The sequence below is a fragment of the Notothenia coriiceps genome, unplaced genomic scaffold, assembly GCF_000735185.1.
Source record: "Notothenia coriiceps isolate Sejong01 unplaced genomic scaffold, NC01 NC01_scaffold00018996, whole genome shotgun sequence".
NCBI classification, from domain to species: domain Eukaryota; kingdom Metazoa; phylum Chordata; class Actinopteri; order Perciformes; family Nototheniidae; genus Notothenia; species Notothenia coriiceps.
In genome coordinates, this window is record NW_011351697.1 from 721,423 (window position 1) to 737,581 (window position 16,159).

At 41.3% G+C, this 16,159-nt stretch overlaps 4 protein-coding genes across 6 annotated transcripts in view; 2 read left to right on the forward strand and 2 right to left on the reverse strand.

Annotated features, from left to right (window-relative positions):
• Positions 1-16,159, reverse strand: part of cp (ceruloplasmin) — a 737,508-nt gene that overhangs the window by 597,487 nt on the left and 123,862 nt on the right. The window lies entirely within an intron of this gene.
• LOC104951371 (anoctamin-4) overlaps positions 1-16,159 on the forward strand; it is a 255,164-nt gene that overhangs the window by 63,149 nt on the left and 175,856 nt on the right. The window lies entirely within an intron of this gene.
• ugdh (UDP-glucose 6-dehydrogenase) lies at positions 3,618-11,050 on the forward strand. Its single transcript, XM_010778010.1, has 12 exons — positions 3,618-3,924; positions 5,681-5,842; positions 6,315-6,416; positions 6,529-6,729; positions 6,808-7,005; positions 7,631-7,778; positions 7,888-7,982; positions 8,537-8,667; positions 8,868-9,007; positions 9,773-9,864; positions 9,963-10,073; positions 10,178-11,050. Exons 2-12 carry the CDS (start codon positions 5,681-5,683, stop codon positions 10,289-10,291), a joined length of 1,494 nt encoding a protein of 497 aa, XP_010776312.1. The 5' UTR covers positions 3,618-3,924; the 3' UTR covers positions 10,292-11,050.
• The window catches only part of lias (lipoic acid synthetase), a 41,894-nt gene continuing 37,312 nt past the window's right edge, over positions 11,578-16,159 (reverse strand). Inside the window, exons 4-11 of the mRNA XM_010778009.1 lie at positions 15,031-15,111; positions 14,723-14,879; positions 14,151-14,208; positions 13,922-14,050; positions 13,169-13,314; positions 12,949-13,019; positions 12,760-12,871; positions 11,578-11,687 (exon numbers count right to left, since the gene is read on the reverse strand). Coding sequence (XP_010776311.1) covers positions 11,626-11,687; positions 12,760-12,871; positions 12,949-13,019; positions 13,169-13,314; positions 13,922-14,050; positions 14,151-14,208; positions 14,723-14,879; positions 15,031-15,111 — 816 coding nt within the window. The 3' untranslated portion in view covers positions 11,578-11,625. The remainder of the gene's footprint in view (positions 11,688-12,759; positions 12,872-12,948; positions 13,020-13,168; positions 13,315-13,921; positions 14,051-14,150; positions 14,209-14,722; positions 14,880-15,030; positions 15,112-16,159) is intronic.

Genomic DNA, 16,159 nt, shown 5'->3' on the forward strand with positions numbered 1-16,159 from the left:
GAGGAAACAAAATGATTTAAAAATGGAAGATGGAACACACACGGACGGTCTGATTTCACTCATCGGTTTATAGAGCGTCTGTTCGTTCTGTTTTCAATGACGGAGAGTGAAATTGAAGCAAACGCTATTTGTTGTTTGTATTATATCAACGGACAGTCGTCTTCTTCTCTGTTTTCCGGTTGTCCTCCGGTTGTTGCTCTTTTGAATGATGAATACACCACTACCGCTCGCCTTGCTGGTAAGGAGATTATTGCCAATCAAAACCCGCAAAAATGCAGCAGTTCATAAGTGCTTCGCTTTCAGATTTGCGTGTGTTCCCAGTGCGCGAAAGTCGGCAAAATACGCAGTAGGAGGTCCGGCGATCGCAAGCAAGTCTTGGTGTCGGTGGGTTTCGGACGACTTCTCAGGTGATCTAAGCTCGGTGTATCTGGCCTTTAATGCGATTGGTGCTTTTTAACCTCTGAAAACCTCTTCCGCACCTGGAAGTGTTCTCTGTAGCTGCTGCTGAGGCGCCTGCGCCGATTTGAGGGAGAAGCCCTCACTGCAGTGCGCAGGTAGTACATGAGACCTTCACTGCAAGTGCGCAGTACCACTAGGCCCCTTCCCTCTCAACTCAATTCGTCCCCTCCTTCTCAAACCTTTGAGCACCGTAGTACCCCTCACTGCAGTACCAGTACCACAGGCCCCTCCTTCTCAACCATAAATCGTGCCCTCCTTCTCAACCTTTGAACACGGACGGGACCCTCCTGCTTCTCAACCTTTGAGGCACGGTGACGGACGCCCTCCTTCTCAACTTATGAGAGGCACGTGGCGAGCTTCAGGATGAGCGTTGCATCCTGTTCTCCGGGGGTAGAGATTCTCTTCCCTCCCTTCACTAGGTCGCATTCACACCGCAGTACTTTCCACAGAAGGTTCATGAGAACTTTAGTTCATCAGAACTCTTTAGTTCTGACGAACTAAGTACATGATCACGCGTCCACACCCGGAATAAGTCCCTGGGGGTGGGTTAGCAAATGAACCCGCTGATCGTCACTTCTTCTTCTTCCTGCTTTGGGTTTACTGCAGGCCGAAACAGCTTCACGGCGTATATGCCGCCCGGTAGTCCCCAGAAGTTGGGGACTGGCTTCAGTAGAAGCTGCTGGGACTCCAGCCAGCTCCTACTGAAAGCCTTCCGATAACGCCAGCACGCCGACACCTCCACATCTCCCGCTCCATGTTTATTTTCGTGTTGCCATAAATTATAGTCTCTCTGCGTTTCTGCGCTAGGCTAATGCCTAATGCTAATAATGCCTAATGCGAGGCGAATAATCACAACTAAACTATGCGTGGCTTCACAACCACTTCTTTGAGTTTTACGGGGCGTGCCCGAGTTTGCAATCCGCCCCGGTCAATCAGAAATATAGCCATCTCTCACAAGAGAGCCGCATGAGAGTCCCCTGCTCTCCTAGCGGGACGGAAAAGGGGGTAAAAAGGTTCCTCTATGAACTAATTTTTGTTCTGGCTCTTTTTGGGGTGAACCAGGCCCGGCTTCCAGGATGAAATGACATGAGGGGGCTGTTAAAAAATCCCAGGGGGCGATTTTTTTCACGAAACAACGAAAAAACTGGCAATCGTAACGAATTGACACACCAAGCTTTTTCCTTCTCACTGCTCTACAATCTCTTTGCTTCTTATTTGTTATTCTGGATTTACCTCTGTCATATCTGTTCTTTCCTCTGATCTTTAATATTAGATTATACATTAATAGATGGCCGAACTTGTTTAACAGACTAACATTGGATTTCCTCAATTTATAAATGGGACCAGGCTCTGTAATTAACACATAGCCTTTTCTCCTCTATCCCTTAAATCGTCTTCCACTTATAAGAACTTACTTACCTCTAGTCCAAGTCAGTATATTAAATAAACTTTAATCCGGTTGATTTTTTATTTTCAGGAAGACACATGTTCAAATCAAGGCCTAAAACCTGCATTGTCATAAAGAAAGTTGACTAATATATAAACCAACAATGCATATATTGGATCAAATACTAGACAACCAAATGGAAGCAGAGCACAGATTAAAGAATAACAAAAACTGCCATGAGAAAAACAAAATCATGCTTCCAAAATCCGTCACGAGATGTCGCTCATGTGTACGCAATATGGTATATACATAACATATTTATTATCCCTAGTAAAAGGGCTCGCTTGGGGCCAAACAACCTGATCCCATACCAGCCCTAAAATAATAACAAGTAACCATCACGTGGGGTGCTATCTGTAGTTGTTTGCTTATTTTTTGTTGATGTCAAACAACATGGATTTCAAGTCAATATACGAAAGTAAAGTCAAAGAAATTAAGCAAACAAGCTGATCTTCAAGTCCTCAAAACACCTGGTCTGAAGACAAGGGATTTAATATGAACATTTAAAAAATCAACAGTAGGTGGCGATATATGCTCCAAGGGAAGCGATTCGCCAATAACCAAAAGAAGAAGAAGAAGATAGAAGAAGAAGTAGTAAGTAGTAGTAGATAGAAGAAGAAATACGCTAACGCCTTACAAACAGGCACAATACTGTTACTCTGTTTTTAACTGAACATGTAAACATTTGATTTTCACGCTTGCTCTATTTTTTTAAATCGCACGTTCAAAAACGGAACATTTTTGGGAGTTCAAAACGGGTACCACACGCCCACCGGCGGACCGAAACGGGGACTCTGCCCGGAAACGGGGACGTTTGGTCACCCATCCGACTGTGTTTACAGCTAAGCACACACGCTAACATTAAGACTAGCTCACTTGGGGTTGAGGCTTTTTTACACGTTGCTTGACTGCCTGCCCACATATCTGATCTAAACATAGTAACGTGTATTGTGGAAAAAAAATATTTAAAGTTATTTAATAATTGTGACATTTATTCTACTTTTTGATGGATGAATGATGCTCAAAGTGAGGGGGCAAATAATACAACTGAGGGGGCAATGCCCCCTTTTTCCCCCTCGTGGCGCCGGGCCCGGTGTGAACGCGACATTTCGGAACTATATCGGAACTAAAGTGGGAAAAGTACTCCGGTGTGAACGCGGCTAATCTAACCCTTCCCTTCCCCCCATCCTAACCCTAACCACTCCCTACCTTTTTACCTAATCCTAATCTTCCTTCCTCCCTCCCAAACCTAAACCCCAAAACCTCTCCTACTGTAAGAAATTAAAATCAATGTTGATATGACGTAATTTAAATTAAATACAGGGTTTTAATCAATATAAAGCAGTTTTATTTTTGAAAAAACCGGAAGTTCACACTAACTATTAACTTAACACTTTTATTCTGAAAATTCTTCATTTCCGGTTAGCATTAGCATGTGGCTAACGTTTTGAAAACCGTGAATTGAAGTTGAAATCTGATGTTGCACACTAAACACACTGGGATTAACACTCATTTATTGACGCTGAAATAACGTTTATCAGGGAATGTTTAAATAACCACAGACATCAGAATTATATATATATTAATAATATAAGATATAATATGTTACTTTTGTGACTGGGTAACACAACACGGGAGTTGGGACGTCACGTGCCTCAAAGGTTGAGAAGGAAGGGCGTCCCGTCACGTGTCTCAAAGGAGGGGCGATCTTGAGGTTGAGAAGGAGGGGCGTCGAGGTACTGCGCACTGCAGTGAGGGGTACTACGATTGAGGTGGTATCCATAGGCTCTAAGGTAACGTTACTTGCAGAAGTACCTCAGTTTAGGCAAAGGTAGTGCAGGAAAAGTTGAGTGAGAGACCCTGATGGTGTGAGTTTGATCAACGAGTACACATTTACATTTAGTTAAAGACGGTTATAGGTTTTTAATTCATTACCGGCTGCGGAACCGAAGACTCTTTCGACACAGCTAACATAATCTGCGCATTCTTCAAGTTGACTGACTGTCGAGTTGGCAAAGGTAATGTAACGTAAGCTAACTGCTAGCTAGCTGCTTCATTTAACACAGACCTCCATTCATTTGTTTCTTATTACTCTGCTCAGTCACCATTATGAAAGATGTAAACTACCGTAATTATTGTCCTGTTAATGAGTAATTTATTGGTACCCTACCAACGTTGACACCTCCTCTGCAGCACTGCTACCGTGAAGTAGCTGAAAGGTAACAGGGATAAAAGGTCACTATACGTCCGTATTAGACGTGGCTGATCTTCAATGAAAGGCTCTTTATTTCCAGTTTTCTGCAGGGCTGTGACGGTGCAACTGGTAGTGTAACACTGACGAGTCAGTGAGCATGACTTGAACAGCAGGGTTTAATAATGAAGATCAAAGTGTTAGAAATAAACAAGCTTAACATTTCTGAAGGAGCTTTCCTACTCCTTGTAGAAGGTAGACACTTTTATCACAGTGAAATATACGGACTACAGAATAGGGCTTCAGCGAATGACTACTTTCATTGTCAATGAATGGGCAAGTTTCCTCTATCAATTTGTTAAGCCCGAGATGATGCCGTAACATTTCTTTGGAATAACCTATAATTCCAAACTGAACTAACGTTTATACTGAGTTACACTGTCACAGACAAGCAGCATATTCTTAAAATTGAGCTGGAATAACTACATGTTTGGCATTTTTTCTTGAAGGTTTATGAAACATAGTTTTAAACCATCAAAGAAAAAATGTGTTGAAGATTAGAGTTAATCACTACATTACATTCCTAATGTTAAAGTTGAAACACGTTTAATTAAAGTAAAACGGGGCGTTTATTCAGAATAGATGGCAAAATGTTTCCTCTTCAGATACTGTATCAAAAATATTTATGCATTTACCTCAAGGTTCATAGGTTTATTGTCATAACATATACAAAACTAAGTGTAATTATGTAATGTAGGATACACTTGGATCCCAGGTTCCTCAACAGTGCAATTTACAAGACTGTGCCTGTGCAATAAACTACCTTTTTAACTTTTTCAATTAAATCATCGCAAAATCATCATGATAAACAATTGCTCTTCTGAATTGATAATAACCAGCACATGCTAACTCAAAATGTAGAGGATATGATGTGAAATATTTTGAGGAAATATCATACAGACTGGTATTGCTTCACTTTACATAACCACTTAATTCAATGTCATTAACAAACTGGACTCTAACTGGCAACGTTTCACAATTCACTCTCAAGCTTCTCTTGCTCTACACAGTAATAAAGGTACAGACTTGTGAGGGTCCACTTGTAACCAAAATGTTGTTAAATGTCTTCCAACAGATTTGTTGCTTTATGTCCAACTACTGCATGCCCACACCTAATAATTTTGCTCATGACTATATCCCATTGTAGTTCAGGGAAACTAACGTTCTAATATGATTTCTCCGTATTTGTGTTCATGTGTGTCTCCATAGTATAGCTGTAAAATATATATTTTTTCTGTAGAATTTCATTTTGCACTCAAGTGCACAATTAAATGTAAGTATTAGAAATTGTTCAAGTACATTTAATTGTACACAGGTATTTACAACATTGAACCTTACAGTGTGGTTATTTCAGTATGTGTTCAAACGTTTTTTTCAGGCATGCTTTACAAAGAAGCATCGGCCGATGGATCATTATAGGATGGTTTTAAAACTCTCAATCCAGTACAGTTACCAAAAAACCTGGCAGGCTATAATTAGTTAATATCTGTAGATAACCGTGTTCCTCTCTCTACATTTTGCAGATGTTTCAGATAAAGAGGATCTGCTGCATTGGGGCGGGGTATGTAGGAGGCCCGACATGCAGTGTGATCGCCCACATGTGTCCAGAGATCACGGTGACCGTTGTGGACGTCAATGAGTCTCGCATCAAAGCCTGGAACTCAGACACTCTGCCCATATACGAGGTAATATATCAATGTAACAACTCAAAGACACTGAGCTGAGGGTATTATAACAGCTTTAATCAAACTTTCCAACAGGGAGGGGCTCATATCTTATTTGTTATAATTCCCTATATTCATATCTTCTTTTGAGAGCCATTTGTTTTTAAAGGAGTTGCCTGTGTTATTTGTTGAATTTCTTAACAATGTTGAAAAAGCTGATGTAGCTAGGCATCTTGTCCAGCTCATGTTTTTGTACAATATTGCTCCATTGTGGGATAAATGAAAATTACTTCCAGATTGTTTGGTTTCGCAACCTCTGTACGTCAACCATAGCCACAAAGTATTACATCGTCATGACTTGACTAGCGCAAAGGGCAGTTAATGAGTAGTCATGGAGAACTCGTATTATATTTCAACTGTTTATGCCATGTTTGTCCAAGAAATTCACTGACACACCCTCTCGTTCTTTTTTTCCCACTTCCTCTCACTCCAGCCGGGTCTGAAAGAAGTGGTTGAATCATGCAGAGGGAGAAATTTGTTTTTCTCCACAGACATAGACCCAGCCATCAGGGACGCAGACCTTGTGTTCATTTCTGTGAGTCATCGCCGTACACACACATAGTGACACACAGTTTGACCGGCTACAGAAATAAATCCGTCATTAATGACACATAAGTGAATTTATTGAAGTCGCTCTCCCCCCACAGGTCAACACCCCAACTAAGACCTATGGGATGGGCAAGGGTCGTGCAGCTGACCTTAAGTTCATCGAGGCGTGTGCTCGGCGGATAGTCGAGCAGTCTGATGGCTACAAGATCGTCACAGAGAAGAGCACCGTCCCTGTTCGAGCGGCTGAGAGCATTCGTCGGATATTTGATGCCAACACCAAGCCGAGCCTCAACCTACAGGTGTGAAATATTGTCTGAGAATTCAACTCTGTATCCGTTGATCTGCAAGTTTTTTAAGTTCTCATTCCGCTGCTTTAGGTGCTTTCCAACCCAGAGTTCCTTGCAGAAGGAACAGCAGTGCGGGATCTGAAGGACCCAGACCGTGTCCTGATTGGTGGAGACGAAACAGCTGAAGGTCAGAGGGCAATTAAAGCGCTGTGTGCCGTCTATGAACACTGGGTCCCTAAAGATCGCATCATCACCACCAACACATGGTCGTCCGAGCTGTCCAAACTGGTGAGTGTAGGGCGGCAACTGACCAAAAAAAAAAAGTTAAATTTTTATTAAATTACTTTATTCTTTTGTCAAGAAAATAGTGAAAAATGCTTTTTTGTCCTTTCTCAGGCCATATATTTTAAATTACTTGCACTATGGGGCCAACAATCAGTAACACAACCTACATGCGGTTCCGTCGCGTTGACGCTTGCCGGTGGGCGTGTCTGGCGCTTGGGGTTAACGAACAACAACCGATCACATTAATCTCCCGCCCTGGACACACAAAGAGCGCTTTTGATTGGCTAGCACTTGTGGCATATTATTTGATTGGCTGGCGCTTCCTTCAACGCTTGAAAAGTGTAACTTTTCTCAACTTTCACCGCGAGCAACGGAGGCAAAGCGAAGCAACGGAACCACAATTCAGTTCGGCAAAGCATGACGTCACCCCATTCAAAGTGAATGGGAAGCGTCTCCGTTGAAGCTCGCAACGGAACCGTGTGTAGGATGCGTAACAGAGGCATAGTGATAAATGAGCCAAAAGTGACCTAATTGAATTGTTTACTTTATATTATTTGGAGTTTCCTCTATTATTATGTCATTTTCGCATGAACAATCTGAAAGAAAAACCTGGTGTTTGCTTGTGTAGGCAGCCAATGCCTTCCTGGCCCAGCGGATCAGCAGCATCAACAGCATCAGCGCTCTGTGCGAGGCCACCGGGGCCGACGTGGAGGAGGTGGCCAAGGCCATCGGGATGGACCAGAGGATAGGGAGCAAGTTTCTGAAAGCCAGCATAGGTAAGAAACTCAGCCAGGTTTAAAGTGATCGTCTATCTAAAGTCTGATTAATTTAAACTCAGATTAAGTGTTGCTTTCTGTCTCTTTGTTTTTCTAACACCCTGGCCAGGTTTTGGTGGAAGCTGTTTCCAGAAGGATGTGCTGAATCTGGTTTACCTGTGCGAGGTCCTCAACCTGCCTGAGGTCGCCTCCTACTGGCAGCAGGTGAGAACCGCTATTTTGTAGGAACTGTACAAGCTAAGAAAAAAAGCTAACATCGCGTGAACAGAGAATTCGGTCCGTTCGCGCCTGGTGTGCCAAAAATATCTGAACCACCAAAATTAGGCTGAACTTGGCTCTCCGTCTCTCATGACACTGTACAAAAAAAAGGAAAATGTATCCCTGGTTTCTGTACTTTTCAGCCGCTGCTTGATGCTATGTCCTTGCTACTTACTACCGCGCAATTAATGTCGCTGCAATACTACAATGCGTGGCGGAAAAGTTGTTTTTTTATCATCAATACTTTCATTCTTGGGCCAGGACTCTCTTGAAAAAGAGATTTGTAATCTCAATGAGACCTATCCTGGTTAAATAAAGGTAAAATAAAATACATTTTATATCTATGTTGCTGTGTGTTTTTTTAATTAAATACTGCCAGGTATGTTTAATAACCCACTCTATAAAAGTTTAAAGTAACTTACTTTAGGTCACTAAATGTTCTCAAATCCTTGTAAACAACATCTTCTAGTGGTTTATTGCTTTATTTATGATGTCTCCAGGTGATCGACATGAACGAGTACCAAAGGCGGAGGTTTGCCTGCAGGATCATTGACTGCCTCTTCAACACCGTTACTGGAAAAAAGATTGCTTTGCTGGGCTTCTCCTTCAAAAAAGACACGGGTGACACAAGGTTAGTGCCGATTAATTTGTAATGACTTTCTCACACCCTTGTAGACATTTGACAACTCCCAGTTATTTCATATTTCTTTCCAACAGCTTTGTTATGTTAATTATTGACCTGGGGTTGTTTGTATGATACACTACTGCAAACATGCTGTGGTGAACTATGGCTCTGGTCAGAGTTTAAATTAGAGTGTGTGTGTGTTCCAGGGAGTCGTCCAGTATCTACATCTCTAAGTATCTGATGGATGAGGGAGCCAAGCTGTTCATCTACGATCCCAAAGTCCTCAAGGAGCAAATCATTCATGACCTCTCGCAGCCCAACATCTCCGAGGACAACCCACAGAGAGGTGTGTGTGTTTGTGTGCGTGCGTGCGTGCGTGTATTTACCACGGTTCAAACGCACCCTTTCATCTATTTTTACATAAGAAACAGCAGGGAGTGTGCAGAAAATGAAAAGAGACAGACAAAGACAAATACATGCAACAAAGACTGGAACTTCAGATTGAGATAACACACAGTATTCAGTGTTTTAAACTTGAAACACAAACTAAAAACTCTCAGAAGTGTTTTGAAAATGAGCAGTCACATTTAGAAATGGCAATTAATCTGCAGCTCCATCCTCTGAAATTGTTAATAATGCCAGATTAAGATAAGATATAACTTTATTCCCCCGGAGGGCAATTGTTGAGCAATATTTGCAGTTCAAAGATTGCAACCATAAATGATTGATAAGGTTCCAATCAGAAGTGTGCAGAAGGCTAATCATACAATAGCACACGATGAGGATCATTCTCTGGTGTCGTTCCAAATATTACTGTTTCTCCTTTTTCCAACATATTAAAAGGCTGAATGATTTAGAAATATCTGGCGGATTGATCAGTTATAATAAAAAGTTGGTAGTCGCCTTTGAAGCAATTTGTATTGGCCATTATGGTCAATGATTATTATTGAGTGATTCATTAGTAACTCAATTTAGGAGGGAGTTTGAAATCAGGATAGCCTTAGTAGTTCCCTTAGCTATTTGGTTTTATTTGTAATGTTTTTAAAGGTAAAACTTCTTATTTTTTGTTACTTATTTGAATCCTAGCTCACAAAAAGATTTCTCTTTTCAGTGTCTGAGCTGGTGACGGTGACCACTGACCCGTATGAGGCATGCCAGATGGCCCATGCGTTGGTCATCTGCACCGAGTGGGACATGTTTAAGGTCACAATCACACATTGAGTCCTACCATCTTATAAACTGCTTCATCTTTGGTGGAAAAAAATCCTTAAAGTCACCCTTCTCCTCTAATTCCACCATAGGAGCTGGACTATGAGAAGATTTACAAGAAGATGCTGAAGCCGGCCTTTATATTTGACGGCCGCAGAGTGCTGGACCATCTCCACACTCAGCTCCAGAACATCGGCTTCCAGGTGAGCGGACACAACACACACCACGCTGCTCACATCTCATACATAATCAAAATGAACGTTTTTGAACCGAGTGCTACAAGTAACGACTGTCTTTCTTTCTGCAGGTCGAGACCATCGGTAAGAAAGTGGTCGCATCACGGATTCCTTACACCCCCGCCGCAGCCATTTGTCGCAGCATCCCCGCCCCTGAACCTCCCACCAAGAAAGCCAAAGTCTAAACCTCCCTTCACCTCCACACCCAACACATTCCTCCGTTAACCTTTTTATTGCCGGTTAAACAGTTCATTCAGGTCCCCCTCATTTTAATAAATAAAAAGGCCGAAAGAGCGTGACCAGCTGCTCCATGCAGTCGGTCTGAGAGGAGGTCGAGCCTTTAGAAAAAATGTGTGAGAATGTGACCCAAAAAGAGTTTGGGTCCGTAGAAAGGGGATAAAGCTAATAAACGGTTTTATTTTTAAGTCAAATAGCAATGAAAACATTTTAGATGCAGTTATATATGCACCGTCCACTTTCTTACAGCATTTACTATGTAATCAAGTATTGTTGCTAAATTGCAATTCAATTTTTATAAACCATCTAACTGTAAGTTAATCAGTATTGTCCTCTGTATCAGTGACTTTTTTACTACAATAAAATGTGACCTCTCCTTAATGTGTGCTGGATTATTCAGAATTGATGGAAAGAACACAAATAAATGACACAAGACAATGTGAACTGATAGTTGTATGTACATTTTAAAGGTTTATTTTGTCCAAAGAATTTATCTGCAAAATATACGGACTTTTTTTCTCCGTGTGAAGTTACATTTTTCACATTTAAAAAAAGTATAGTTTGAGCCCAAATTGTCTTTTCATCAGATACAGATTGTAGAAAAAGTATGTATCTTTACTTCCGTACTTGGCAAAAGGTCAATTTGGGCCAAACAAATACTTTTTTTTTTAATGTCATAGAATTTTAAAAACAGTGTTACTGTACATATCTTCAGCAAGCAGATATTAAGTCGCTGCAAAAACCCTCCGACCAAAAGAACCGCTTCATTAAATGTGTCCAGAAGCATCGGACATCAAAGGGCTCATTAACAGAGCTTGGTGAGAGATGAGTGGCTCTGCTCCTGAAGCCCAGGCCCCTGAGGGCAGGGGTGGGGGGGGATGTGATTTAGCTGCCCCTGAGGTACAGAGATGGCAAATTACAGCTCTTAACACCAGGTCGTATTTTCTCCTGGCAGCGGTTCATGAACAAAAGCTGCGCCCAGGTTATCTGGAGATCTGCAGCCTGATAACTGCTGCCCTTTCCCTTTGATCCCTCCCTAAAATGTACGACCTCTTGAGTTGTTACGGGTGAACAGGAGAGAACAAAAGCTCAAAAAAGAACAGAACGGTCCTTCTACACTTCAGTACTTCTACACCAGCTGTATTCTCTTGCACAACTTGCTGTTAGGACTAGTTTTTCATGATGGTATAGCAGGAGATACGCTAATTTTGTTGTTATAAGTATGTAGGTATAGGTAGGGACTAAGGGGTCAAGCCTCTAGCAGCTGCTGGTTTGGTGGTTTTCATTCTCCGATGGCGATATCTGTGTTTCTCTTTTTCAGTAGATTCTTCAGAAAGAACTCGCCTGGAAAGATAAAAGACAAAGATGACAAATTATATATATTCTGTGTGACCCATACGAGCTTCATGAACAAACACCTGGACGCATATTATGTTTACCATGACGGTTAATGATAGTTACATCCAGGACATGGTTAAACCGTACACCCCAGCACGTGCACTCCGCTCTGCATCAGCCAAACAGCTCGCTGCACCCGCACTGCGAGGGGGACCCAAGTTCCCGTCAGCAAAAACACGTGGGTTTGCTATCCTAGCTCCAAAATGGTGGAATGAGCTCCCCATTGACATCAGGACAGCAGAAAGCTTGCACATCTTCCGGCGCAGACTGAAAACTCATCTCTTTCGACTCCACTTTGAGCGATAGAATTATTAACAAAGCACTTATATACTAATAAAGGACTGGCTTATCTAAAGCCAGTTGAGTAGCACTTGAAATGTTTGGCTCTATGAAACCTGATGTACTTATATGATTCTGTTTTCTTCAAGGTTTTATCTTCCTGGTCGAATGCACTTATTGTAAGTCGCTTTGGATAAAAGCGTCAGCTAAATGCAATGTAATGTAATAAATGTTTCCTGTTGCAATAAAGCACTGGCTAGATGATCTATTTTAGTTTCACAGTTGAAAAGCATCAAAGCCAGGATCCTTTCCAATCATCTTGATTCCCCCAAATGACGAAAAGGCAAATCTTCATTAACTTTTATTTCATACTACCGCATTATCTTACTGAAAGACATAGCATGAAGTCATTTGTATTCAACTTGATTTTTTCCCAATTATATTATTTTTATTATCAATTCTAAAATTATCCGTTGGTCTTTAAAAAGCAGAGAGTCCCAGGGTAATGTTTTTAAAACTTTAGTTATTCAGTTTATTACTATATAAAACGGGGAAAAGCAAGAAATGTCCACATTTGGAGATCTGGAAGCAGCCTTTACTACCATTTTTTCATGGAAATAACTTAAATTAAACTATTATTTAAACCAGTATGGGGTTATCATTATTTTATAATGTAATTATGTCGTCCTGTGCCACTGGATTGAGGTATTTTTTAGACAGGGTGGAGTGTGTTTCATACCTGCTTTGTAGGAGGATCGCACCAGTGGCCCGCTGGCAGTGTAAACAAAGCCCATCTCATTCCCAACCTTCTCCCAGTGGGCAAACTTCTCTGGAGTCACATATTCGTCCACCTAAACCCAAACACACGTTATCACAATGTGCAATCATTACCAAATCTGAAATACTCCATAAAGTCTGATGTTTTTACCTTTAGGTGGCGTTTAGTGGGCTGCATGTACTGGCCCAGTGTGAGACAGTCCACTTCTGCCTCTCGCAGCTCTGCAACGTCACCAGAACAGTGAGTCAGGAAATTGTTCAGTCTACTTTCATAGGAAGAACTTTGAGTGTGTCGTTTTTGACAATGACAATCTTAAGTTCCAGGCTCTTCTAACATCAACATTTAGTAAATAAGTAAATCATGTACACACCAGTCATGGTGTTGTGTATCTGTTGGTCAGTCTCGCCCAGTCCCAGCATGATGGATGTCTTGGTGAGCACAGAGGGTTTCACCTTCTTAGCGTGCCTCAGGACACTCAGAGACTGGTCGATGTTCGCTCTGGGGTCACGCACGAACCTGCAAACAGATGGACAAATGGACATCTTGTTTGAAATATATATAATCAGAAAGGTAAATTAACAATTTCAATAAACATCAAATCCATTGGGTCTTTTCTCTTTTGTACATCTGCAGTTCTAGTGGTATTTATAGTAACAGAAATAGCTCAGATGTGCCCCCTACTGGTCAGTGTGTGCATTGACAAGAAACATAAATACTATTACTTCATTAAAATATTTTTAAATTATGAAATATGAATAATGCAGCTTTTACAATTCCAGTATTGTAAAATAAAAAATAACATGCAATGCAATAATAGGGCCACATTGTCAGTGTCACACACATCATTGTAAACATAGTTTATAGTTCATAGTTTCCTTTTTAGGACAAGAATACTCATTAAGCAATTTATAATGACACATCTGTAACATGTTTTCATTATTCAAAAACTCAGTTTTTGTTTTGCTTGATGGCTGAGCACTACAATCAGAGAGCCGATGGATTCACAGCAATCAGGCTTCTCTTAATGTTAAAACTGAGATCAGAGGCTCATCTTCTGACTTCTGCCAATATGTAAAGGACTGGTAAATATGACAGAGGCAACATGCTGAGGCCCAGTCAGTACCTTTGCAGCTCTCGCACGGTCTCCACATTGTGGGCATACACATCTAACCCTGACAGGGCGATCTTCTCCACTGCTGCCAGGTCACCGCGAAAATCAGGGGTCAGACATTCCACCAGGATGCGGGAGTCCCTAAGATGAGGATGACAAAAGTGCTTATTTATTCACTTTGCACAGATTTTTTATAAACTAAAATGTTGAATCTGATTCCAAAAAGGATGAGAGATCATACCTCTCCTTCAGGTTGGAGACGGTCTTAGCAAAGTGCTCCGCCCCTCCATCAGAAATGTCTGGAAATTAAAGGGAAATGTGACTTAATAGAACATCACTGCTGACAAAACTGTGTGGACATTTATATTTTTGTAAACCTTTTTTTAAATCTAATCAAAGAAATGCCGTATTCTGAGAAATCTGAAAAAATAACAAATGTTTTGAAAACATATTTTGTGGATTTATAAGTCAGCTGACTTGTTGTTAAACACAAATGTTTAATTGTAATTGATTAATAGTAAAGCTTATATGGTCTGTGACTCACAGTGTGTGTTGTTGACATGAGTGCAATAGAAAGTACTTTAGTAAGGATACTGCTAATAAACCCAGCCTGTACATGAATCTTATAAAAACAGCAGTTTAACTGATTCATCCGGATTACATTCCAATGTAAATTCCAGAATAAATAATAATTGTACATCAGCCTATCTTCCAGGTTGTTTCCTTGAAAAATTAAAGTTTCATAAGCAGCAATAGTGTTAAGCAACACCTGGAAAATAATTAATGAAATGCATTAAGTTAGGATGCCATTACCATCTCTATCGACGGAGGTGAGGACCACGTAGTCAAGTCCCCAGGCAGCGATGGCCTTGGCTGTGTTGTAGGGCTCGTTGGGGTCCAGAGGTGGAGGCCGCCGGGCCGTCTTCACAGAGCAGAACCTGCACCCCCGGGTACACGTGTCTCCCATCAGCTACATATAAAGAGAGAGAGAGAGAGAAAACCTAAGTTACATACATTTTTGAAAAATCATTCACACAGTCATCAAGGCCGCAGCTCGTTTCTTCTAATACCGTCATGAAAAAGTAGATGATGAAGATGCCACAGTGAGCCCGGACACTTACCATGATGGTGGCTGTGGCTGTGTTGTACTCTCCTCCTCCCCAGCACTCCCCAATGTTAGGACACCTGGCCTCCTCACACACCTGAGAAAACACACACACACAGTTGTTAGGTGCACAAGAACTAACATAGGATTAATGTTGGCTTGTCTCCAGTGTCAAAAACTATATATAGATAGCACCTCATATAAAAGCCATTTTAGGGTGCATTTGAAAAATGTGATGACCAAAGTAAAACTCTCTTATCAATTGAGGCCATATATTTGAAGGATATAGTTGTAGGAAACACTTATTTTGCGTATGTTACCAAGAAGTCTGAGTGACAAACCTAATTTAGCTTCTAGCTAATACAGTGGGGCAAAAAAGTATTTAGTCAGCCACCAATTGTGCAAGTTCTCCCACTTAAAAAGAGGAGAGAGGCCTGTAATTTTCATCCTAGGTGGTATACCTAGGATGACAAAAGAGACAAAGAGACAAAATGAGAAAAAAAAAAATCCAGAAAATAACATTGTCTGATTTTTAAAGAATTTATTTGCAAATTATGGTGGAAAATAAGTATTTGGTCAATAACAAAAGTTCATCTCAATACTTTGTTATATACCATTTGTTGGCAATGACAGAGGTCAAACGGTTTTCACACACTGTTGCTGGTACTTTGGCCCATTCCTCCATGCAGATCTCCTCTAGAGCAGTGATGTTTTGGGGCTGTCGCTGGGCAACACAGACTTTCAACTCCCTCCAAAGATTTTCTATGGGGTTGAGATCTGGAGACTGGCTAGGCCACTCCAGGACCTTGAAATGCTTCTTACGAAGCCACTCCTTTGTTGCCCGGGCGGTGTGTTTGGGATCATTGTCATGCTGAAAGACCCAGCCACGTTTCATCTTCAATGCCCTTGCTGATGGAAGGAGGTTGTCACTCAAAATGTCACGATACATGGCCCCATTCATTCTTTCCTTTACACGGATCAGTCGTCCTGGTCCCTTTGCAGCAAAACAGCCCCAAAGCATGATGTTTCCACCCCCATGTTTCACAGTAGGTATGGTGTTATTTGGATGCAACTCAGCATTCTTTCTCCTCCAAACACGTCTAGTTGAGTTTTTACCAAAAAGTTATATTTTGGTTTCATCTGAC

What these genes read in the sequence shown, in the direction of transcription:
- ugdh (XM_010778010.1), top strand. Translation starts at nt 5,681, where the DNA reads ATGTTTCAGATAAAGAGGATCTGCTGCATTGGGGCGGGGTATGTAGGA. An exon ending in GTTTCTGAAAGCCAGCATAG is followed by an intron (nt 7,779 to 7,887) that starts GTAAGAAACTCA and finishes CACCCTGGCCAG; the next exon opens with GTTTTGGTGGAAGCTGTTTC. An exon ending in CCGAGTGGGACATGTTTAAG is followed by an intron (nt 9,865 to 9,962) that starts GTCACAATCACA and finishes ATTCCACCATAG; the next exon opens with GAGCTGGACTATGAGAAGAT.